This window comes from Rousettus aegyptiacus, unplaced genomic scaffold (assembly GCF_014176215.1).
Source record: "Rousettus aegyptiacus isolate mRouAeg1 unplaced genomic scaffold, mRouAeg1.p scaffold_m13_p_8, whole genome shotgun sequence".
NCBI lineage: Eukaryota > Metazoa > Chordata > Mammalia > Chiroptera > Pteropodidae > Rousettus > Rousettus aegyptiacus.
Window position 1 is genome coordinate 58,496,787 of NW_023416311.1, and position 25,636 is coordinate 58,522,422.

General features: G+C 32.3%; 1 protein-coding gene across 3 annotated transcripts in view; it reads right to left on the bottom strand.

Moving 5' to 3' along the window:
- The window catches only part of ADGRV1 (adhesion G protein-coupled receptor V1), a 473,598-nt gene that overhangs the window by 156,112 nt on the left and 291,850 nt on the right, over positions 1-25,636 (bottom strand). For all 3 annotated transcript variants that reach the window (XM_036225348.1, XM_036225347.1, XM_036225349.1), the window contains one exon: positions 9,738-9,854. In XM_036225348.1, the coding sequence (XP_036081241.1) occupies positions 9,738-9,854 (117 nt within the window). The remainder of the gene's footprint in view (positions 1-9,737; positions 9,855-25,636) is intronic.

The following is a 25,636-nucleotide window of genomic DNA, read 5'->3' on the forward strand; positions in this document are numbered from 1 at the left end:
AGTCCCTCCAACATTTCCTGTAATACTGGCTTGGTGGTGATAAATTCCTTCAGCTTATTTTTGTCTGGGAAGCTCTTTATCTGTCCTTCAACTTTAAATGATAGCTTTGCTGGGTAAATTATTCTTGGTTGAAGATCCTGGGTCTTCATCCTGTTGAATATTTTTTCGCCAAGCCCTTCTGTCCTACATAGTATCTTTTGAGAAATCAGCTGCCAGTCTTATGGGTTTTCCCTTATAAGTAACTATCTGTTTTTCTCTTGCTGCTTTTAATATTCTTTCTTTTAATTTAACCTTTGGAATTTTAATAATGATGTGTCTTGGAGTGGGCCTCTTTGGATCTTTGATTTTTGGAATTCTCTGAGATTCTTGGGGGTTTATGTCCATTTCCTTCACCAGGTTGGGGAAGTTTTCCATCATTATTTCTTCAGCCGTTCAACACCTTGATCTTCTTCAGTTATGCTGATTAGAGGGATATTTGGACCCTTAATAGTGTCCCATATGCTCCTTAAATTATTTTTATAGTCTTGGCATTTTATCTCTTGCTATTCTGATTGAGTGTTCTTGGCTTTCCTATCCTTTAGATAGGGCATTTGACCCTTTCTTTTTTTTTTTTTTTTAATTCATCCTGTTTCTTCTTTTGTTTATCTATTAATATGTTTCTCATCTCTGATAATGTGTTCTTCATTTCGGACTGGTTCCCTTTTATAACTTCCATTTCCATTTTTATGTTTTTATCTCTCTGTTGAAGTTTTCACTGAATTTAACCAAAAGTTCATTGAGCATCTTTATAAGCAGTGTTTTGAACTCTGCATCTGTTAGATTACTTGACTCCATTATTTCTGGATCTCTGTTCTCTTCTCTCATATGGTTTCTGTTTCTTTGTCTTCCCATTTTGGCTGTTTTTCCATCTGTTTCTATGTACTAAGCAAAGCTCCTAAGTCTCCCAGTCTCATTAGCATGGATTTGTGAAGTAGGTGTTCAGCGGCACAGTCCTGAGAAGGGCTCAGCTCCAGTCCAAATTTAGCTCAAGCCTCTGTCCCTCCATAGCCACCTGTTAAAATTCAGCAAGCAATCCACATATGCTGAGCTTATAGTTGCCTCAAAAGGCCATGCCAGAAACCGAGGCCAACCGCCTCCAGAGTGAGTCTAGGCGCTGCTCAGGAGCACTGACTCGCTGAGGATACACCTGGATGTGACTTGGGTGGGGTCACAAGTTAGGGTAGGTTGGGTTTCAGGGAATCCTCTGGGTAGAGCAACCTCCATTATCCAGTGTGATGACATCAAGGCTATGGTGACACTGTGTCCACGAGCTGGGAGTGGGGAGGGCTCAACAAGGAACAATGGATACCACTGACACTTCTGTACAGAATGAGTCTCACCTCGGCCCTCACTCTGACAATGTCTCCCTGTAAGGCCCTCGTGCCCCTATGCGCAGCTGAATTGGCACTGGTGCTCAGAGCTAGCAAGTCTGTCACTGCAAAAATTCACTCGTGGGCACAGCTCCTTTAAGAAGCTTCTGCTGCTGCCACAGCCTCAGTCTCAGCTGCTGGAGACCAGGCAGGCCCGTGTCCTACATTCTGCCGTTGCAGAGTGTTTTCTTGGATTTCTCTCTAGTTGTATGGCTTGTTCATCAAGATCCCAGGCAAATTTTCCTTGCTGCTGCTCCCTGTTTCTGTCACAATTTTGATTTGGTTGCCAGAGAGATGAACAGAGCCTCTATTGTCTACGCCATTTTGGTTCCAATCTGTCCTAACTTCTTTTTAAAACTTATTAGATCCAGTGGTGCTCCCTCCCCTTTCTATAAATACCATAGGGACATAAACACAAATAAGTGGGGTTGTGTCAAGTGTCTGATGCCGAGGTAACCCATACTGCCTATTAGAGAGTGAAAATTCACGCAGAGTAAGGATGATTCGCCCATCTCCAAAATAAAAGTACTAATTATTTATTTTAAATAGATGTTTGTGTATATCCATATAATACGATAATTCGGTGGTGGAAGAATCAGGAAGGTACAGATTGGTAAATGACTTCAAAGTTGATTCATCATGATCAAGATCGAGACGCCTCCAAAATGCCTGCTCTTATAAAGATGGGTATTAGTTTCACCAGTTAGAATCACTGAACCTTTCAGCAGTTGTCTGACCTTTACACAGGCTCAGATAAGAGTGAGACAAGTGTAATTGTTTGTTAGGTTTATACATGCAGTGTTTCTGCTCCAAAGAGCTCAGGGCACAGTGTTGCCGAATTCTTGAATACTCAGTCAAGCAAAATAAGCTCAAAAAGTCATAAGCTTTTGTCAACTAAAAAAAAAAAAAAAAAAAAATCTATTTTTTTATCAAATGAATCCAATCATTGAGATATAAAGACAGTATTCCCCTTCTCTCTCTCTTTTTTTTTTCCTATAAAATAGAGGTACTATGTAACAAAACATTTAATTATTCTGGAAAATACTATGTGGCTCAATCATAAGATTTGTTTTGACTAACTCACTTTGAGTTTTAATAAAATTTAAAAATATTTTAATATACTATGGTAGGTACTTTTTGGGATATGCCTATGTCATGAACTCTGCTTTAAACCCTGTGTCCCCACGTTTTTCTCCTCCCTCCCCACCAACTTATGACCCTGCTCCTCCATCCACAGATGCTTTGATCCAGGGGAGAAGCCTGACCCCAGGCTGGACCAATCATCTATCACTAGATCCCTTAAAATTTGGTGATAGTCTAAGCTGGTCAACAGAGAAAAGAGAACATAGGAACTTCAGTGGTGGGGGCAGCCAAAATGCAGTGAAGCGAGACAGTGTGTTTACAGACAAGAACAGACAAAGCCTTCTATTCATGCTCACAGTCCCTTGTGAGGTCCAATTGTATTTATAGTTCTTGGCTAAGTTCAATGAGTTATCTTATATGTTTATTATTCCTTTTATGATTTGAATGTTTACTTAAATTAATTCAACTTAGTTCTTCATTGGTCAAAAAAAAAAAACTTAACTGAGATATACATATATTGCTATTTTAAAGTAGTTGAATTAAAACTTCCAGTTACTGCCATTCTGTAAACAAAAAGACAGTGGAGCATTTGACTATATTCTTTTACCTGTAATTATGGCTCCAACCTTTCAAATGTTAGGTAAGAGACCATTATGTTTGCATAATAAACAGATACACAGCATGTGTGATTTGTGAGCTTTAGTGTCTGTGTGTTTATCTAATTTTGGAACAGAATTATCAATGAGTTAAAGGGTGTCACTCTCACCAAACATGCTTCACATGGATTGATCATGGCTTACCATTCAATGCCTGTTTTTACATTTCTTCTTCCAAAGGCTAAATGTGAACTGACAATCTCAGTATCTAGGTTTTTATTTACATTCCTATCTCTAAGCTTTAAAAATATTGTTAGAATCATATTATGGACCACCTCAAAACATCACTTATAGTCAAAATGTTATCCCCAACTTTAGCCAATTATATTAATCCAACTTGACTATAATTCATACAATAGAGAATACAAGGTTTTCTAGCATTAATGTGATGTAGGCTCTGAGGTAAGTTCGAAAAGATTTTAAAATATTTTCACCATTAGAAACCATCAGATTAGCCAACTGGAAAGGGGTAACTGAAGAAAATGTTTTGCAATGTGTTTAAAAATCAGAGATGTTACCACAGAGACACAGCTTTAATGCCAACCCTAAAAACTGGTATATTTGAATTACTACCCTCTTATTTTTGTCATTATAATGAAGGATGATGTACTTGAATTTGTACTTATTACAATTACCACCATTTCAAGATTACCTGAGTGACAGTAACTTTAGAGACTTAAAAATCCATTTTAATAAAATTAAAGAAAACTAATGATATTTTAAAGATTTTCCTGTCAATACACTCTATATAAATACAGGAAGCAAGGATTTCAAAAGGCATACACATTCAAAAGGTGAATGTATTTTTTTCAATTTTTAAAAATTTGAAAAGACATTGTGATTAGTGACTTGAGTTTTTGATATAGTTCTTCATTGATAAGCTGTATGGTTTTGGCCAATATCATTTGTATTGTGTGAATTTCTATTTTCTCCTCTGGTAAAAGGAGAGGTTAAATTATAAGCTATTAACAATTTCTTGATTCCCACTTTATGACTGTCCTATTACAGAAATTATGATTCATCACATAAAAAACTAATGGCATGGGATACACAGACTATGAATTTTAGCAGTAATAACAGACTTCACAGATTATGTGATTTTACCCTCTTATTCAGAAAAGAGAAAACTGAGGCAGTGAGGAAAAAAAGTATAGTTTTTTCGTATTCTGATTATTTATAGAACTGGGAGTGGAACATGAGTTCAAAGCACCTTGTAAGGATTTAAGATTTCATAGAAATTCATAAAACATTGGCAATATTAATATTTGCTTATATTTGGTCTTCACTTCTCCCTACTCACTTTACACACTGGTGGAGATGCATTTCCCTGGTACAAGTGTGGACATAACCCTTTCTCTCTCCCTTCTACTTTTTGCTAACAAAAATAAAAATGTATAAAAGTTTATAAAAATATAAATGGCTGAAACATAATTGTCAGATATGGTAAGTTAATATTTGTATACCTTATTGTACCCAGTAAAATGCTTTGCATATAATCTTTACTGAAAAATAGCAAATAAATGAAGATTTTTACAATTTAAGTTTTTCTTAAATTTAACAACAATTTCATAATTTGGTTTAGTTATTGAGTTTATTCATTTATTTACTACCTTGCCAGAAAGAATTTTAAGAAGCTTGATACTTTTAATTGATTTGATTAAACTAATGAAAAGGGTAAAAGTTAACTGGTGGAAACTTTAAAATGTTAAATTCAATAGCTTGAGAGGAAGAATGGAACTAATATTTACTAACTGGATAATAAATGCAGACCTTATATTAAGCTATATTCCATTAATTAGGATAATATTTCTCCTAAATTTTATTATGATTTTCATCTTTTACACAGGAATAAGTTGAGAATGGGAGAAGTATATTTCTCAGAATTAGTAAGTAAGGCTGTCAGAATTTAAACTGATTGTGATTAATGTAATTCAACCAACTAAAACACCCCCAGATATAATTTAGGTCAAATATAGATATGAATAAACTAAAAGATTGTGTGTCAGTAAGCACATTCACTTACATTCCTATATAGAAATGTCCATTTATTTTTATAGTAACATTTTTCAATGAATACTATTACTATTTTCCAAGTGACCACATAGGAAAATCTGTTTCATTACCATTGGTCATAATTATGCTTTTAGATACTCCATAAACACAAATTCATTAGTTTACTCACGTAATATGTATTAGTATAATGCATCTAGGTATATTTGTTAAATATATGGGAGAAATGTCTTTTCTTATTATTTTTAAGTTAAAAACAGGCTGCTTGAATCCCATAAATTTTCATGGTATGTGAGATAAGATTGGTATCTAGTCTGCCATTTAATATCTGGTTATTAATTGTGTCACTAGAAACCTTGGACTGATTTAGTGCATCAAGTTTAGTCAGAGGTCATGGATGCTATTAATTCTGTCATTAGCATACATTCTTAGTCATTCATTTCAGAGGGAAGTCCAACAAACATTACCACATGTACTTGCTCCAGCTATCCTCTCTCTTTCTTAACAGTTTCTGCAAGAAATAAATTGCAAGGCTTTTCGAGGATTGGAGAATCCAGTGTTTCCTGGCTATGTCATTTTTATCTTGGTAATTACCAATCTGTTGTCTTTAATACCTTTGATGTCCCCCCAAATTAAATCACTAATGAAAGAAAACATGGCTAATTGTATCATTTCCCTTTCTGTTGCTATGCTTGGGCACTAAGTATCCTTTCTGCCAAGGTATAAATTACATGTATGTTTACTTCTTCATAGCCTTATTATATGGAGCTATTAAGGCACAAGATGTAAACGCTCAAGTACAATTGTAAAATGACTTCTAACTTTATTTTACCACTTAGAAAGTAAATTCTTCAAGTAAGCTTTAGTTTCAAAATAAAATATTATACTTCCAAGTAGGCTGTGTCTCTAGGGATGAGATGAATAGACTGCAAGAACAATTCAAGGTTTGGATAGTTTTCTTAATTGTAGCAGATTGCTACATGATTTAACTTGGTGACAGGAAATGATCATAAAACTCAGCCAAGTGAATACAGAGACAAAATTGTTTTCTATTTACTTATATACTAATATCCCAAATAATTTACTTGTGATTTATTTCTTTCATGGATTAACTCATGGTCTGGCAATCTATCTGGTAGCATATATTACATAGTTGTTAATAGTAGAGACATAAATTCTAGGAATTTATTCTATGGATAGTCCATACGTAAACAAATATTCTGAGTGCAAGAATGTTCAAGGAAACAGTTTATAACAGCAAAATAGCTGGATATAATGAGCATTTCATTAATAAGAGACTAGAAAAATAAATCATGGAAAAACCACATTATAAAATATGAAAAAAGTATCTGTATGTGGCAAATTTATATATACACACTAAAATATATATACACTATATATAAATATATGTACACTATATATAAATATATATACTATATGTACATAGAAGAACATACAAATATGTTCTTGTTTAGTATTTATAAATATTTATATGTTTGTGGAATATTTCTAGAGGTATACACAAGAAATCATTAACAGTGTCTACCGTTGAGAGTAGGGTTTAGAGTAGAGGGTAGAGAATGTATGAAACAGGGAAAAATGTGAACTTTTCTTTTATGATTCTCTGTAATGTTTATGTTTTGTTCTATTAGTATATGCTATTTCTAAAATCAAAACAGAAAAAGGAAATGAAAATAAAACAGTAACAACTAGGAAAATAGAGTAAAAATATTACGAGAGCTTAAATTCTTGCAGTCAATCTTTCTTAAAGTAGACATAAACTTGCTGTTGTAAGGAAGTGGGAAATTATTTCACTAATTTCACAGAGTGATCCTACATGAAGAACAAACAAAGGGAGAACTCAATTTCCACGGCCAAAAAAGGAAGATGCGTGTTGTTTGCTTTAAAAAAAAAAAAAAAAAAAAAAAAGCAAAATTGCTACTATATTCCCATCATGCACAATATGACTTCCCTGTCAAAGAAAGGGGAAGTGTAAAGAAACAGAGTCAAGGCCACCAGTTATGGAGCCTGCTATGAGCCATGCATGTACTTATTTAGTAAAGAGGTTAAAGGTTATCCAGCTTGTTAAGGCTTTGCAGTTAGTTAGTGCTTGCTTCACCATAAGTCTTTCTACTACATCAGGCTAATTCCCTTTCATAAAAATAAGTGGAAACTATAATTGAAAAGGAGAGCATTCAAAATATTTATTTCTAAATTTATGAACTATTAGCCACATATATTTGTTTAGTCACTACTATGGGTAAATATATAGAGCCTGTACAGGCACCATTTCACGCTCTTTCCATGTATTAATTCATTTTACCTTTTGACAATTTTCAAAGAGAGGTACTGTTTTTACAAATCTTGATTATTCAGATAAGAAAATCTAGGCTAACAAAAGTTATATAAATTGTTTACCAATAAAATTTTTTTAGTTACTCTAAAATAATCAAATTTTACTGTAATATATTAAAATTATATGATATAAAAGCAAAATAACTTTTCAAGATAGTTATTTAAGTGCATTTATCCTAAGATTGAATATCTAAGGCAGTTGAAAACATACAATTCTGACATGTCTAGCCCAATGATTAAAAGTTAATGATTAACTTTTTGTATCATAAGCTATAACATACATACCTATATCAAATTCTCTCCTATACCGCTAAAAATATGAAGAACTATTACAATGTTAATATTCTTTAAATTTTTCAATCCTATTGACTAACATGACTGGATTAACAGCAGTCTAATATTTTACATAGCATTTAAAAAATGGATTCTAGTTTTAAAAATATATCTTAGCAGACTATTTTATAAATGGGAAAACACAGGTTGGTAAAGTGACAACTTCTGACCACAAAGTATCTCATTAGAAATAATCTACCTAGAATCGGAAGTTATTGAATTTTCCCCTTGTGGTCACACCACAAACCATGAAAAATATGTGGTGTACCGTCTGAAATACATTAAACTTCACTGGTACTTTAAATAGTTTTCCTAAACCATTAGCCATACAGAATCCAATTAGTTTACCAAACGTGCATAAGCCACAATCAAATTTACTTAAGACCTGATGAAGAGATATAGAATACACAAATCTCTATTGAGTTGGGTGAAATCTCATGCTATCCTAACTCTTCCCCAAATGAAGAAATGCATCTAAACATGTTGAAGAATCAGTCATTTCCCCTTGTTTGAATATATGTCAGTGACTGGATGCTCTTTAGTTTCAGAAACAGCCTCTTCAACTTTGACAGTTTTATTGACCACAAAAGTTCTTAATGTGAATCAAATTTGCTTCCCTAATTTTAGACTCATTTGCTCTGGTTCTTCCAAATGGAGTTATATAGTTCACTCTTTCTTGTAGTAGCTCTTCTAGTATTTGTAGACAGCCATCATATCTCCCTAAGTTCTTCTCAGGTTAGTTATTTCCAGCTGCCTCAAAGTTTCTTACAGGGCTGTTTTCTGACTTCCCATTGGCTAACTAACGTTCCTGTTGAAACATGATTCATGAAAGTGGTCAGGGGTCCCAACATTCTATGAACAACATAGATTACAATGTGACCACAGCTCCCCAGCTGCCTCCATGCTGTCATCAATATAACCCAGGTTTGTGTTGTTTTTGTATGTAAGGGTAGTTGCTATGTTTTAAGCAATCTGGTCACACATTTGATTGCTGAGATGGTGTTAAATTAAAATTTCAAGTGGTTTACATTAACCTCCATCAGATTATGCCTCTTCCACTCTAGTTTTCAACTTTTCATTATAGTTTCTCTAGATTAGTTCTACCTGTACTCTTAATGCAGGCAGCCTGCTGTTTTAACGATTTTTTTTTTTTCAGCTCTGTATCATCTGCATACCTGATAAAACAGTTTCCTGTGTTTTCATCCAAGTCACTCATCAAAAACTGAATAGGTCAGGGACATGGACAAAGACCTTCAGAGGACCTCAGTCCAGGCAGATAAATAACAACATACCCTGGGCTTGCATAGAAAAGTTCAGCTTTAACTCCTACAGAATTTTGCAATTAGAGAACCTAGCAAAGGCTATTTTAATTTTAGCAGATATTTAAGTTTTATGTGACATGGTTTAGATTTATTTTTACTTTTTAATTATTTGGGGAGATTTAGAGAATACCATAAACATCCATAATTGGAGCTGCTCAAAAAGCTATAAAGCAGTTCTGTGGGGTAGGAATTATTATCCCTATATGCAGATTTGAAAACAAAAGTTGGAGAGAGTCAATAACTTCATTAAGGTTACAAAGATAGAATTCGAACCGAGAAGCAGGGCTCCAGTTGTTCCGACTAGCTCTATTACCTAAATAGTTTGGTGGCCCACATCACAAGCCTCACCTCCTATCATTCCCTTATTTCCAACCACACTAGATTTCTTTTCATTCCCTCAAATTCACTATGCTCTCAAATGTTATACAGCTTAGGTGTTTCTTACATTGATCTCCTAGAAAGCAGTAATGAAATTACGTCCATTTCAGTATAAAGAATATCTGATAAGAAGGCCACTCCACCCAGATTCATTGGAAAGTTAAAGAGGATGTGGGGGATGAGGTACCAACCTGAATGAGCATCCAGCTAAACTGGCAAAGATACAGGTAATGTGTGACAGCAGCCATGGCCGAACAGCTCTCATCTGTGAGTTGGGGACTTGCATATGCAGATGCCAGAAACAGAATCTATAAGAAACAAATACTTTTATTTTTAAATGCTAAAATCAATCAAGATTATTAATAAAATAAACTGTTTTCTTTTCAGAATCTATGATTCAGTGACTCAAAGGGACAATAACTTGATCTGTTGCCCAAAGTGAGATGACGAAGAGTCTTCTAAAAATGGCAACACAAGAATTTTTAATATTTCTAAGAAACAATGAATTATGTGAAATTATGCTACATGCTGCTTTGGGCTATGAAGAAGAAATTCTCAAAGTAAACTTTGTTCTTATCATTGTTGGACAAAAATCCCATGAAATACATGTATTTTTGCTAAATAGAAAAGAGAAAATAGAGTGGAAATACCATTCCTTGTTTAAGTCAAAGCTAATGGGAGAGAAAAGAAGCAAAAGCTCTGACTTTACCCTCATGTACATCTTCTCGTTGAGAACTAATTTAGGTAATAAAATAGACAAATTAAATTTCAAATTTCCAATCCTATGATTATTCTAATACTTATGTTTTTATTTCAACTGCCCTCAAGCCTTTGTTCACAAGTAACCTTCACAATGAAGCTTCTCTCTCCTGACCAAATTATTTAATATTATACCATCTTTCCTTCTCTTCTTCCCACCCACACAATTCCCCCTACCACTATTTTTCTTTCTTTTTTTAAATAGAACTTATCGCCTTCTAACGTGTGTCATAATTTGCTATTTATGTTGCACAAATGAGTTCCCCCTCCAAAGTAAAGTCAACGATTTTGCTTTCCAGGACATATCACAAATAGCTTTTGAATGATTAGAGCTTATTTTAAAAACATTCTTAGGTTTTCAAAGATTTTAGCTTCTAACTTCTAAGTTGTAAATTTTAGGTCATAAATTTAACCTTCCAAAATTCCACAAATATTCATTGAACACTTTCAGCAAAACACTAACCTTGAACACTAAGCACCACTACCATGCCTTAAAAGAACTTAGAAGTGCAGAACCGTGAGATTCAGCCCCAAAAAAGACAGGGAGTAGGGGGAGAAATAATTTTTACATTAGTTCTTTGTTTTTACAAAGTGGGATCTATTTCTACAAAGTCTACAATAAATTTGAATCTCTCTATTTCAGCTTCTATAATATATATTGTGGTTGAAGTTATACTTGGTAGTTTTGTTCTAATCAACCTGAAAGTTTGATATGTAAAATAACTGTGTAATCCAATTGAATATCCCTAGTTTTAAGCATTCTTAAATATGAAACTATTTATAAACAGTATGCTAATTTAAATTATCATTGTTTTCAATATTTTTTCTTTGAATCAAATTAGTACAAGTTATTTTTTTAACTGCATTTACTTTCAGAATATAATGTTAACACCCCAAGTTACATTTTTAAAGCATGATTTCTTTATATTTTATTAGGTTTTAATGCCTTTTTCTGTATTATAAAAAGATGTTACAATTTTTTTAATATGTCTGTAAACTATGAATATTCTTCCAGAATGTTCTCTGAATTATGAGAAATCCTTCTGTCTATATGAAAGGTTAGTTAGCAAGAGAAGGCTGAGTGGTCACAACACACATTACTGCAAAATGGATGAACTAAAAATACCTAGAGAATAAGCTATTACATGTAACCAGCTCAAGCTAAAATTACATTAAATTGAATGAAAGTAGTAATTAAATGATTAAAATAAAATAAAATGAAGTATCTTAGCACATTTAGCTCACATATCAGGCATACGACCTAAGAAAAGATGAAGTTTTACCATTGTTCTTTTACTCAAACACATAGAGATGACCAGAGAAAAGATAATTTTCACAACAAGTTTTCTGGATGCACTAAGTTGAACTAATCCACAGTCCACCATAGGTTCATAATGCCAATAAAATATAATGCCAATAGCAAATATAATACCATTCTTAATTCTATATTTATATACATCTCAACTAAAGAGAAAAGAGTTTCTGATATATTTTGTTAATAGCTTAGAAAATTCTTTGCTTCTTCTGGTTGATTAGAGCTCTACTATAACAGCCAAGAGAGAAAACGTAGAAGAAATTTTTTTTTTTTTTTTTGGCACTTTAAATACATAGCATGTGTATCTGCTTGGTTGGGCTAAACAGTAACTAATAAAAAAGCCTCAATTCTCAGTACTCCTTATATATGGCACTCCTCTCACTTCACTATGGACTTCTCATTCTTCTATCTATGAAATGCCTCCTCTCTACTCTTCATCTTATCTAAAACCTTCATTTTTAATGGGATCAGTTCAAATTCCACCTGCCTACTCTGATCATGACAGACTCCTAGACTTCTATTTTTTCAAGTGGCAGAGCACTTGTTAGTGACGATTTATAATGTGCCAAATGTTGTCCTTTCTAGTAGAAGAGTGCCTGAGGTGAAGACACAAGATGCAATACAATATGACAGATAAGAAATAAATTACCAGGGGAATGCAGAGTCAAACTTGATTAGTTCTGCTTGTGAGAGTCAAAGAAATATTCAAGGAGGAAACAGAATTGTTTTGGCTTGGCCTATAAGTCCCATCTGTTCCACCTTTTCTTCTGAAGCTTATTTTCCACAAGACCCTTCCTACTCCAAAAGTTCTACTCTCACTACATCCCTAAAACATGTTCCGTCATCTCTCAGCTCTTTGCCTTTGTTCTCCTTCATCCTTCTAGCTAGAATTTCTGTTTCTTGTCTTCCTCTGTTAAAACCATGCCCATTTTTCAAGGCATGGTTGAAATGTCAACTCTATCAAAATTATATGGCTATTTCTTTCAACCATAACCAAACTTTCCCTCCTGTGATTTTTTTGTTAACCCCCTGTGAATTTTTAAAACTTAAGGATTAGTTTTCTTATAAACCCCAAATTTCCCAATCATTAGAAAAAATAAGCCTTAATCTCTTCGAGAACTCCAAAAAGGTGACAATTTGATCTTATCATCTATTGTAATGGTTTCAAACATATCTTTAAACAAACAAACAAAAAAACATAGCAAGTATTTGCTATCCCATACAGACCCTACAATGGATTTAAGCATTGTGTTTTCTAAAACAGCATTACTGAAGTATGACTGATAATAAATGACACAGAGTGTACGATCTAATAAGCTTTGACACACATATACACTTGTGAAACCATCATCACAAACACACATATGCACCTGTGAAACCACCATCACAACCAAAATAATTAACATATACACATCATCTCAAGGTTTCTTCACGACCTTCATGGCACCTCCCTACACCACTGCTTCTCACATTTCCCAAGCAATCTGTTTTCTATCATTACACATAAGTTTGCATTTACTAGAATTTTATGTAATTGGAATCATATGTACTCTTTTTTACCTAGTGTATTTCACTAAGCATGATTATTTTCAGAGTCATCTAAAATAATACATCGATAATGCATTCTCTTTGTTGTTGAGTAGTATTCCCATTATGTATCCTTTCACCTGTTGATAGATATTTGGGTTGTTTTCAGTTTTTTACTTTTACAAATAAAGCTGTCATGGATGGACAAGTCTTTGTATGGACATATGCTTTTATTTATCTTAAGTAAATATCTAAGAAAGGAATAGCTGGATCCTATGCTAAGTGTATATTTCTTTTAAAAATTGATATATTATTTTCCAAAGTGGTTATAACATTTTATAGTCTCACTAGCAATGTCTGAGTGTCCAGTTGCTGCTCCACATTCTTACTAAAACTTGGTACAGTGAGTTAGTTTTTATGACATTAGCCTTTCTAATAGGTACACAGTACTTCATTGTGGTTACAATTTGCATTTTGCTAATCAGTAATGATGATCATTTTTTCATGTGCTTATCTGCAATCTATCTCTCTTCTTTGAAGAACTGCCTATTTAACTCTTTTGCCCACTCTTAAAACTTGGTTGTTTTTGTACTATTGAGTTTTATGAGTTCTTTCTATATTCATGATATAAGTCTTTCATCAGATATTTGATTTGCAAATACTTTCTCCCAGTCTGTGGTTTGTCTTCTAATTCTCTTAACAGTGTCTTTCAAAGAAGCAGTTTTTAACATTGATGAGACCCACCCAATTATAGACTGGATCATATTTTTCTGACCTTTTATAGATCATACTTTTTGTGTCTTATCTACAAAAACTTTGCCTAGCACCATTCACAAAGGTTTTCTCATGTTTTTTTTTTTTTTTTTCTAGAAGCTTTATAGTTTTGGGCTTTAAAATTAGGTCTTTGATTGACTTTGAATTACTTTGAGTATGATGCAGAAAATGGTCTAAAGCTTTTTGTTTGTTTTACATGTGGATATCCAACTTTTTGAGTATCTTTTTTTTTTTTTTTTTTTTTGGAAAGACTACTTTTCTCTATTGTATTACCTACAACTACATATAATTGCCTAGATACGTGGGGGTTTATTTCTGGCACTCTAATCAGTTTCATTGATCAATTTGTCTATGTTTACATCAAAACCACATTATCTTAATTATTGTAGCTGTAATTCTTAAAAATAGGTACTATTAGACTACAATTTGTTCTTTTTCAAAGTTGTTTTGGTTATTTCAAGTCATTTGCATTCCCTTATGAATTTTAGAACCAGACAGACTTCTACACTCAAAAAAAAAAAAAAAAAGTCCGCTCGGGTTTACTGGGATTGTGTTGAATCCTCGTCTAAGGAGAATTGACTTATTAACAATATTGACTCATATGTCATGAACAGAGTTTATCTTTCCATTTATTTAGTGTTTTTCTCATTTCTCTCAGGTATGTTTTATAATTGTTCACATATAGGTCCTTCATATATTTTAAAGAATATTTATCCCTAAATATTTTATATTTTCAGTGTTATTATAATTGATATTTCATTAAATTTTAATTTCTGATTGTTCATTACTAGTATATAGAAATAGAACTGATTTTTCTATATTGCTCTTGTATCCTGAAAACTTACAGAACATATCTACCAGTTTGAGTAGCTCTTCTGTAGAAAATGTTATGTTTTCTACATGAAGGATTACATCATCTCTGAATAAAGGAAATTTTAATTACTTTCTAATCAAGATGACAAATTTCTTTTACTTGCCTTACTGTGCTTGTTGAGATAGAAAAATACTGTGCATATACATACAATATTGGGAAAAAGTGGTAAAAATGAACACCCTTGTTTTGTTTCTGATCCTAAGGAAAAAATTTTTTTCTCCCTTAAGTATTTTTATGGACTAAACTGTCTATCCTCAAAATTCATATGTTGAAGCCCTTAACTCCAGTACTTCAGATGTAACTGTATTTGAACATGATATCATTAGAGGATAATTAAGTTAAAGTGAGGTCTTTAGGGTAGATCCTAATCTAATATGACTAGTGTCCTTATAAGAAGAAGAAATTTTGAATACAAATATGCACACATACAAAGACCATGTGAAGACAAAGGGAGAGGACAGACATCAACCCTGGCAACACTTTACTCTCAGACTTCTAGCCTCCACAACTGGCAGAAAATAAATTTCTGTTATGTAAGCCAACCAGTCGGGTATTTTGTTATGGTAGCCATACCAAATTAATACTAGTTATATGTTCTTTATTGCTCCCCTCTGTTTCTGCTCTGTAGAGAATTTTTATCAGGAATGGATATTGAATTTTGGCAAATGCTATTTTCTTATAAATATTATAAAAATGATTCAGTTTTTGATAAATTTCACTGATTGATATTTGAATATCAAACCAACTCTGAATTACTGGGAATAATGATCACTTTGCTGTGATATGTCATCCTTTTAATTTGCTAAACTTATATTAAGAATGCCTTCATCAATATTCATGAGGAACACTTGTTAGAGTTTTCTTTCTTGTAATGTCTTTGTCTCATTTTGTTATCTGGATAATGCTGGTTTCAGTGAATGAGATGGGAAGTTTTTCCTTTTTCAATTTTCTGGAAGAATTTGTATAAAATAGTTACTTTTTTTTTCTTAAATATTTGGTAAAATTCATCAGTAAAACCGTATAAAGAGTACAATTTTTTAGTGACAAGATTTTTAAATATAATTTCTTCAGTAGATATAGAGCTATTCAGGTAATCTATTTCCTACTAAATGAGTTTTGGTAATTTGTATCTTTTAAAGAATTTTCCCATTTCACAGAAATTAGCAACTGATTGGTAAAAAGTTATGTATAATATTTCCTTGTTATCTTTTTAAGACCTTTAGAATCTGTGGTGATGCCACATCTCTCTTTCTTCATATTGGTAATTTAAATCTACTCTCTTTTTCACTTGATCATTCTGACTAAATAATTTAGTTAATAATTTTATTAATCTCTAAAAGAACTGGTTCTTGGTTTCACTGATTTTCTTTATTGTTTTGCTGCTTTCTATTTCAATGATTTGTTCTGCTTCCTTATTTATTTCTTCTATGTATTCTGAGTTTAAAAAATTGTTTTTCTTTTTATGTGGTCATATTTTTGAAACTATTTCTTTTTCTAATATAAACATTTAGTTATATAAATTTCCTCCCAAAACTGCTTTAGCAGGATCACGTGAATTTCAATATATTGTTTTCATTTTCATTCTATTCAAAATACTTTGACATTTTTCTAATTTCTTTTTTGACCTAAAGATTACTTCTATGTATAGTAATTAGTTTCCAAATATTTGATGATATTCTAACTATCTTTCTGTTGTTGATTTCTAACTTTACTGTGGTCAGAGGGCATGTTCTACATAACCTTAATTATTTTGAATTTACTAGCCTATGTTCCATGTGCACTTGATAAATATGTGTATTCTACTGTTGGCTGGAGTATCCCATAAATCTCAATTAGGTCAAGTTGGATGATAATGTTTAAAAACTATTCTATGTTATTACTGATTTTCTGTTCTTTTTCTTTCTATCAATTATTGAAAGAGAAGTCTTTAAATTCTCAACTATCACTGTGTATCTATCAATTTTTCCTTTTGTATGATATATTTGGAAGCTCTGTTATTAAGTGCATGAATATTAATATTATTATATCCTCTCAATAAAATGACCCTATAATCTTTGTGGAAAGACTTCCTTTCTCTCTGGTATTATTTTCTCTGAAATATACTTTAATGCTAATATAGTTAATCCAACTTTTTTCCATCTTTTTACTTTCAACCTATATCTTTATATTTGAAATGTGTTTCTCGTAGTCAGCACATTGTTGTGTCTTCCTCTTTTGTTCTATTTGGAAATCTTTTAAATGGTACATTTAAGACCTTTGCATTTAATTTGATTTTGTGTGTTGAAATTTAACTCTACCATTTTGCTATTTGATTTTTATTTGCGACATATGTGAAAATTAGCTGGTGATAATTTCCTTCAGCTTTTGTATATTTGAAACTATCTTTATCTAACCTTTATTTGAAAGATATTTTGGTTGACAGGTTTTTTTCCTCCTTCAGTACTTAAACATATTGCTCCAATGTCTCCTCACTTAGATTATTTCTGAGAATAAATCTGCTATAATTCTTATGTTTCTTCCTCATATGATTTTTTTTTTGTTTTGTTTTAATTTTTGTTGCTTTTAACGCTTTATCACTGGTTTTGAGCAATTGTATTATGATGTACCTTGGTGTAGTTTTTTTCATGTTTCTTCCGTTTGGGGTTTATTAGGGGTTCATGGAGCTTCTTGAATCCTATAGGTTCAGTTTCAAAATTTGAAAAATTTTAAATCATTATTTTTCCAAATGTTCTTTTCAAACCATATTCTCTTTTACCTCTCTTTCCCCTCTCACTTCTCCTTTAACATTTTCCCCACAGCTCACTGGTATTTGTTGATTTATTTTGATCCTCTCCTTTTATTTTCATTTAAATAATCCATATTGATGTTTTCCAATTTTCTTATTTTTTCTTCTATTATTTTTAATCTGCTATTAATCCTATCCAAAGTATTTTTCATCTCATGCATTGCAGTTTTCATTTCTAAAGGTTTGATTTAATTCATTTTAATATCTTCAATGTTTCTACTTAACTTTTTGAACATATGGAAGTCAGCTATAATAATAAATGTATTACTGTCCTAGTTTGTCAATGCTAACATCTGTAGAAGTTCAGAAGTAGTTGATTTTATTGATTTAATTTTATATTTGTCATATTTTCTTGCTTTCTGTCATGTCTTCTAATTTTTTTTTATTAAATATCAGACATTGTAATTTTACTTTTTTGGGAGTTGGATATTTGTATCCCAATTAATATTTTTGAGTGTTGTCCTAAATGTGCTTGGAAGCAGTTTGATCTTTTCAATTCTTGCTGTTAAAATTTGTTAGGCAGAACTATAATGCCGAGGCCATTATTCCCCAGGGCTGAGGCATAACCCTTCTATGTGCTCTACCTACTCAAGTGCTTGTGAATCTTGACGTTTTTCAGTCTAACGTGAGAACAAACACAATTCTTGGCCTTCTGAAAGCACCTGGCATTGTTTCTTTTTATCCTTTCAGGCAACACTTTCTCTGGTCTTGGGTACCTTCTTCCCCCACACACGGGCTGATCAGTTCTCAGCTGAATACTAAGAATCCTCTGCATTACTCCAGAGTTTTTCTCTATGCAGTTTCTTTCACAGTCTTGCAAACTCTACCCAGCCCAGTCTCCCTAGACTCTCACCTTATTTCCTCAATTCTGTTACTCTGGTGAACTCCACCTGGGTTCTTCCTCCTTGTGCCACCACCTGATAAGGCAGTATCCCAAGACACTGGTAAGCTCACTTTATTTGTTTCCTATACCACAGGGATCCTTATTCTTAACTGCCTAATGCCCAGTCTTTTGAAAATTGTTTCATACTTTTTCTCATTTTTTATTTGTTTCAGATTTGAGGGTAAATCCAGTCCTGGTTATATCATCTTGGCTTGAAGCAGAACCTAGTAGGTATCTAATATTTTTTAGATCTTGTTATTATAAGTGTAATTTGTCTTTAATTAAAATATTTACCTTTACTATGGTGCTCTGTCTTGAGCTTAAGTAAAAAGCATTTGAACCTTAATTATCTATATACTTTATTTTGTGAATGTTTATAGCTCACATTTTCTAATCCACTTAGTTTCCTTGACCACAAAAAGTTTTATACTCTCATCTTTCAAAGTTAGCTAATGAGAAAGCTATTTTAAATATTAGTTTCAATGATAAAAGCAAGATACTTTAGGTTATTTTAAATATGCTGAGCTTCAAATTATCTCTGCTACTTATAAATCATTTATGTCTGTAAAAATCTCTCTTAGTAGAAAATTGTGAATAACTTTAATCTGATGCTAAAGACAAAGACACCTTTGCATGCTGCTGACGCACTGGCCACTGTGGAATTGCCAATGATCATGGTATTCACAAGTGTAATGACATTTTAATGACACTAATGTATTCTATAGTGACAGAGTCCCTTTTACTTAACCTTTATCAGCATTATCTGTGCAACTTTTAAAATCATTTGAAGAAACATTTTAAACTATCTGAAGACCTTTAATAAAGCATTAAACACAAAACATCAGTAGAACTTAATGATAATCTTTAATTCGTTGTGCAAAAAAGTAGAAGCCAGAAGTGAAAAAGTAACTCTAAGGCAAGGCTATCAATTTTTTCCTGCTTAACTATGCTCACTAGAGATTGCTTGGAGTGTATTCCTATAAATAAAACACTTGAAATAATACTAAACTTAACTTCTTTTATCCTTTCTTTATTACCCTGTGATCACATAGTATGTTTACTACTTTCTTTTTCTGGACTAGCATCTTTTTCATTGGTATTTCTACATTATCCCTTAAGAGAATGTTTAAGTGTCAGGTATACTCTGTCAATACAAATGTTAGTTTTCACTATTATTAAAAACATCTTAGTTAACATTATAACTATTTTCACTGATTTCACACAGCTATTCCTTTTTTTCCCACACTGGCTAGAAGACTTTAAACATCCTTGGATAGCCCTCCTATGGTCTTCAAGTCAAGGAATGTAAAATTGTTATGTTCACTTCTCCCTCCCTTCCTTTCCTTTATTCCATCTCAAACAAATCCCAACTCTTTACATTTTATGTTTACTTCAGCTGTTACATAATGTATGAAATTGAAGACTCCTAAATGCTAAACTAAATATGCCTCTGAAGGTCTTAGGTGGGTCAGAAAGGTGTTTTATGGAATGCAATAGTTTTTGGCAACTACTGAATGTCAGAAACCAGTCTGCGCAGGTTTTTTCATTATTACTTTTTTATAGTTGCCATAGTGAAAATCAGTACAAAAATTAACCAACATATTTACAGTTATCAAATGGCACATACTGTATCTTTAGTGTATCCTTGTCCCTGCTGTTGCTGGGCAAGGATCTACTCATGCTGTGTGTTACAGTCGGGACATTAAGCAATCACTTTCTCATCACGTCTAACAATTAAAATGTACAAACACAAAGCATTAAGTAAATCAGTAGCTATTACTCAGAGTCAGACACAAATGGAGATTGGGAGCACCCATTTAGTTCATATATGCACACAATCAGATTAAGTTATTTGTTTTAGCACATCACTTAAAAAAGGCCAGTCAATGAAATGTCAGTTATCATTAAAACAAAACAAAACAAAACAAAAACAATAAAAACCCCCACATGTCTATACACATCTCAATTTTTGTTACAGCTCATCTTTGGTAAACTAGACTGTTGAGATATTTTCCACTCACAGATAAGAGACATTTTAAAATGGCATTCTGTAAAAGACGATAATAGAATTTACCCCCCTAAAAATCTCTTAGCCCCTATTTTAGAATTTTTTGAGGTATTTTCCTGAGTTATATCTTTTTTTCTTTAAAAAGTATTTTTCTCTCTGAAAAATTTATTTATGAGTCATTTATTAATATTAAGACTAGTCTTTTTTATCTGGTACATAGCCAAATAAGTGTTAACTTATTTTTATCAGTAATAATAATGATATTAATAATCACCATTTAATGAATGGTTATTATATGTCAGGTATTGTGCTAAATGTCCTACAAGACACTACTTCATCTTATCCCTGTATAACCCATAACACTTAGAGATCACTGCTTTTATTTTACAGAGTAGGAGGAGGCTTAATAAAACTTTAAGTCAAAAAAAAAAGCTTTGAAAGAAAACCCTATCTTTTTATATAATATGTGGATAGCTGATATATCTCATTATTAAAAATCAACTTCGGCTTAGCACTTAGTTGCCGCAATATTTTTTTAAATACCAAAAATATTTTTAATTACTAATGATAATTATTTGATTGGTCTATTTGCATAGTTAAAATTAAAAGCATAGTTGAAACTTTATTTACAGTTAGAAAAACTAAACACATTTCTCTAAGCCTTTAAAAAAAAAGCTTTTATCTTTTATCTAGATTTTTAACAAATAAAAAAGGTAATATATTTCCTATAAGCATTATCATACTTTTTCTCTCATTTTATTCTTTGCACCATTTCCCCCATTTAGAATTATGCAAAGAAAATTATGTTATAACAATTGTTAAATGGAAAGGCACACATTATTTCCATGGTTAGTTTCAATTTATATTTTTCTTCAAATTATATCAAATAGCTAAATTTTTATAAACAACTTTTTTAACTTTTCACTTGAATTGTTATTCTTTAAGATCTGAGCAGGTTACATTGACTTTATCTATAATTTCAGAGGTTATTACAGAGGTAGCAAAACAGATGCATGGGCAAAGTTGAGAACAGCAGCAACACATCTGGAAGGTGACATGATTGAATAAATTCTGGTGCAGGATATGTAATATTTAGGAAAGACATGTAATATTTAGAAAAGACAGCTCAAATAAATGAAGTATGCTCTACATACAGAGCACATGGCCTTCCGGAAGAAACTGAGAACCCATGATCCAGGGTGGAGGTACTATAGCAGTTTATATAATCTAATAAGGCCACCTACAAACATTAAAGGACCTGATCACTTGCCTATAATGAACTTAAGAAGCTTAGTATAATATGAACCAGCTGAGTTCTTTTACCATACATTGTAAATCTATGATGGAAATAAAAACTAAGATTAGACACTTGATTCAAAATAAAAGAGCACGTGGGTGTGCCTAGATTTCCTCAGTGCACCACTCATACAAGGAGGCTGTGCTCTGGACCCTGCAAGCAAAGCTCATTCATTGCATGATGGAATGAAAGAAAAGGCCAGAACTGTAGAATTTACACTAGCATATTTTACCACTTTATAAGATCTTTGGAAGAAACCGAAGCCACAAATGCAGATTTCATCTCAGTGTTGTCATAAGAATCTGCCAAAGACATTTAATATTTGAAATTAAAGAGCTCTGAGAGGCTCAACTTTTCAAGTCTTCCAGTCAATTCATGAAAAAACAAAAATAATATGGTATAGTGATTAAGATCACGAGCTCTGAGTGAGAATGTTAATTTAAGTCTTGGCTCTATACCTTATTAGTTGTACGAACTATGGAAAATCACCTCTCTGCACCTCTCTTTCATCATGTGTCTAATAAAGGTAAATATAGTATCTACCTCATAGGGTTGCTGTGAAGATTAAAAGTATTAATAAGTGTACATTTTTTTATGTCAATGTCTGTCATAAAGTAAGCATGGGCAATTTGTTCAAATAGGTACAATTTACATGAAATTGCACAAGTCGATGAACAGCTGGCAACTGAAGACTACATTTATTTTCAACTGATAAATAACTTGGAAGCCAATAAAATAATAATTTAAAGAAATAGAGGATTCTATGGTATAAATAAAGTCAGCTTCCTATGTTTCTCAGATTTTGACCAGTTTGAACTGTGTTTTAACTGTTGAAGTGAAACCATCAGGATGTTTATGAATTGTCAAGAGTCTTCATCATCTGAGTAGGTCAATGAAAACAAAACCCAAACCACAAACTGATTGTGTCAAAAATAAACTAGGTCCTCCAAGAAGATCCAGTATTCCTGGAATTATAGAAGTGAGCATATGAGTCCTAAAATAGTTCTAAAATATTGAGTGTTGTGGATATGATGGGCAATGTTTTGACTCAAATAAATGGGGAGGGAAGTAATCAACATTTATTGAGTTCTAAAGGTGTGGTAGGCATTCTGTGGTTTTCTGTAGACAGGTTATTTCAAGTTTCATAAGTCCTAGAAGATTATTATCCCTGTATGATAGCTAAGAAAACAGAAACTCAAAAGGTCTTACAGGAAACCAATTACAGAGCTTAGACTGGGCTTATCTGACCCCTAATTTGATTCTCGTTTTGCTATTACCTGATGTTTTTATGCTGTTTCATGAAAACTGCTGCAATTCAGGCAAGGGCTGCCATTAGTTCTTTGAATGTGGAGACAGAATCGAGATTTACTACATGATTTTCAAGAATATTTCTGTTAATACCTGTGTTCCCACGTACGTGGTCAAAGCTGGCAATTCTCACAAGTGGTTCCCCAACTGTTCTTTCCATGGATAAATTTTATTAAACTGCTTTTAAATATATTTTATGTTAATACTAAAAATTATATTCTTGAACTGATAAAATAGGTGACAACAATTATCAACAGAAAATCCAAGTGTTTCTCTTTAAAAATTTTTTAATGAAAAATTCCTACTATAGACAGTTTAGCAGCATATAGGAAATAAAAGAGGGCTATGCACAAGAAAACAGAGCAAATCAACACAAACACGTTAAGATTTACATAAAAGTTCACTTCTGTATATAATAGTAGAAATTTGAGGAAATGGTTTGGTACTTTCCTCTTATTGGCTAAGATCTAGTGAGAATAAATATTTTTTAACATTTATTATTTAAAGATATATTTTATTATTTAATAATTTATCACTTGTTATAAATAAATATTAATTTAAATAAGTATGTATTGAATGTATTGTGTGCAGGATATAAACTCATTTGGAAATGTTTACAAACCTGTGATTTAAAAATTAAATTCAAATGGAAGATATATTTATCTGATTGCCCACACTATTAAAAGTTATTTTTAAAAAAATATTAACTATGTATCAATTACAGGCCTGGCTTCTAATAAAACAGAAACTGCATTAAGTAAAATGCTAATTTTTATGAGTAAACAGTGAGAAAAGTAAAATTTTAGTTACCATGTGTACTTGAGATAAGTACTGATCAAAAGGTACTAAATTTAAAACAAACAAGATTTCAAGGACATGTTTAAAATCATATTGTCTGTTTGCAAAGACCCATGGTAATGAAAAAAATTTTACTCATTCTTTCCTCAATAAAGCAAGAAGAATGGGCATCTTCAAAACTTTGTGTCACCTAAAAAATAATTCTGCCTTGTCTCTCATTCAGTGTTGGAAAACAAGCAATCTCATTACCTCTCTAGAACCCAATTCAACTAGTTCTTACCTAAGAGGCAGAGAATACCTAGCACTGAGGTGGACTCTAGGAAAAACATTAAGGAGCAAAAGAAATGTTTCCTACTAGGGAACATGGACAACCTAGATGCGAAGATGAGCATGCTGTATCAAAGCTAGGTCACCCACCAGCTTCCCTCTCTCCTACTCTTTTTATGTTTTAACCACAAACTATAAAAAGTGATTATTGTTCATTCTGCAAAGTGAATGAAGATATAAAAGAAGATTGAAGCTTATTTCTGTTGATGGCAGTAAAATGAAATATTCAGTATTAATTGTTTTATCAATTAGCCATAGCATTCCTAGGAAGAAAGATATAGATAACAGAGGAATATTTATGATCATGTAAATTAATCAGAGATAAATACTCAGACATAACTACTCCCTCCCTACAAGGCTCCACACTGAAATTTTGGCACTCCCAGTACCCCAGTGTTCTATATCCCAGTAGTGGCTTCACCATTTTTCTAGTTACTCAAGCCCTTTAATCTTTTTTTTCCATCTTGAGTAATTAGTTCCCAAATTCTATCAGCTATAGTTTTTAAATGCCTCTTAAATATGTCAGTCCCTCTCCCCTTCCACTATTAGCCCTCATCTGTACTATTGTGCCTCAGTATGGTATAATTACCTTAATACACGGCAACATATACTATAAATGATACATATACAAAGATATATACTCTAATATATCTTAAAACCCAGAATAATTTTGATCCAAGAGATCAACACAGTTTACAATATGCATGATTAATAACAGCCAAGATACGGAAGAAACCTAAATGCTCATCAACAGATAGTTAGATGAAGAAGTTATGGTTCATATAGATAATGGAATATCACTCAGGCATTAAAAAAAATGAAATCCTACCATTTGCAACAACATGGATGGACATAGAGATTATTAATGCTGAGTGAAATAAGTCAGAAAGAGAAAGATAAATACCATATGATTTCATTTATATGTGGAATCGGAGGAACAAAAAGAACAAACTAATCAAAAACAGACTCATAAACATAGAGGGCAATATGGGAGAGTTGGGGGCCTGGAAGAATGAGGTGAAGAGCTAATGATGTACAAATTAGTAATTGATAGATAGTCATGGGGATGGGAAGGACGACATAGGGAATGCAGTTAACATTAATGTAATGGTTAGGTGCAGAGCCAGAGAGAAAGAGCAATTAGGGGAATCGTTTTATAAACTATATAATTGTCTTACCAATGTACTTTATACTTGAAACTAATAAAATAAAGTTTAAAAAAATTCATGAAACTTTTTAATATATTCATTACTACATTTTTCATTGAAATGACTTCCACACTTGAATGAATATATTGTCCGTTCTCCTACATTCAGAAACATTCAATTGTTAAGGTGCTGATAGGAACTGTGGACCAAGCATTGTACAAAGCTCATGTTTAACAATGTATTACTCTGGAAAGGGTTAACCAAACACAAGTAAAAGCATCTCTCCT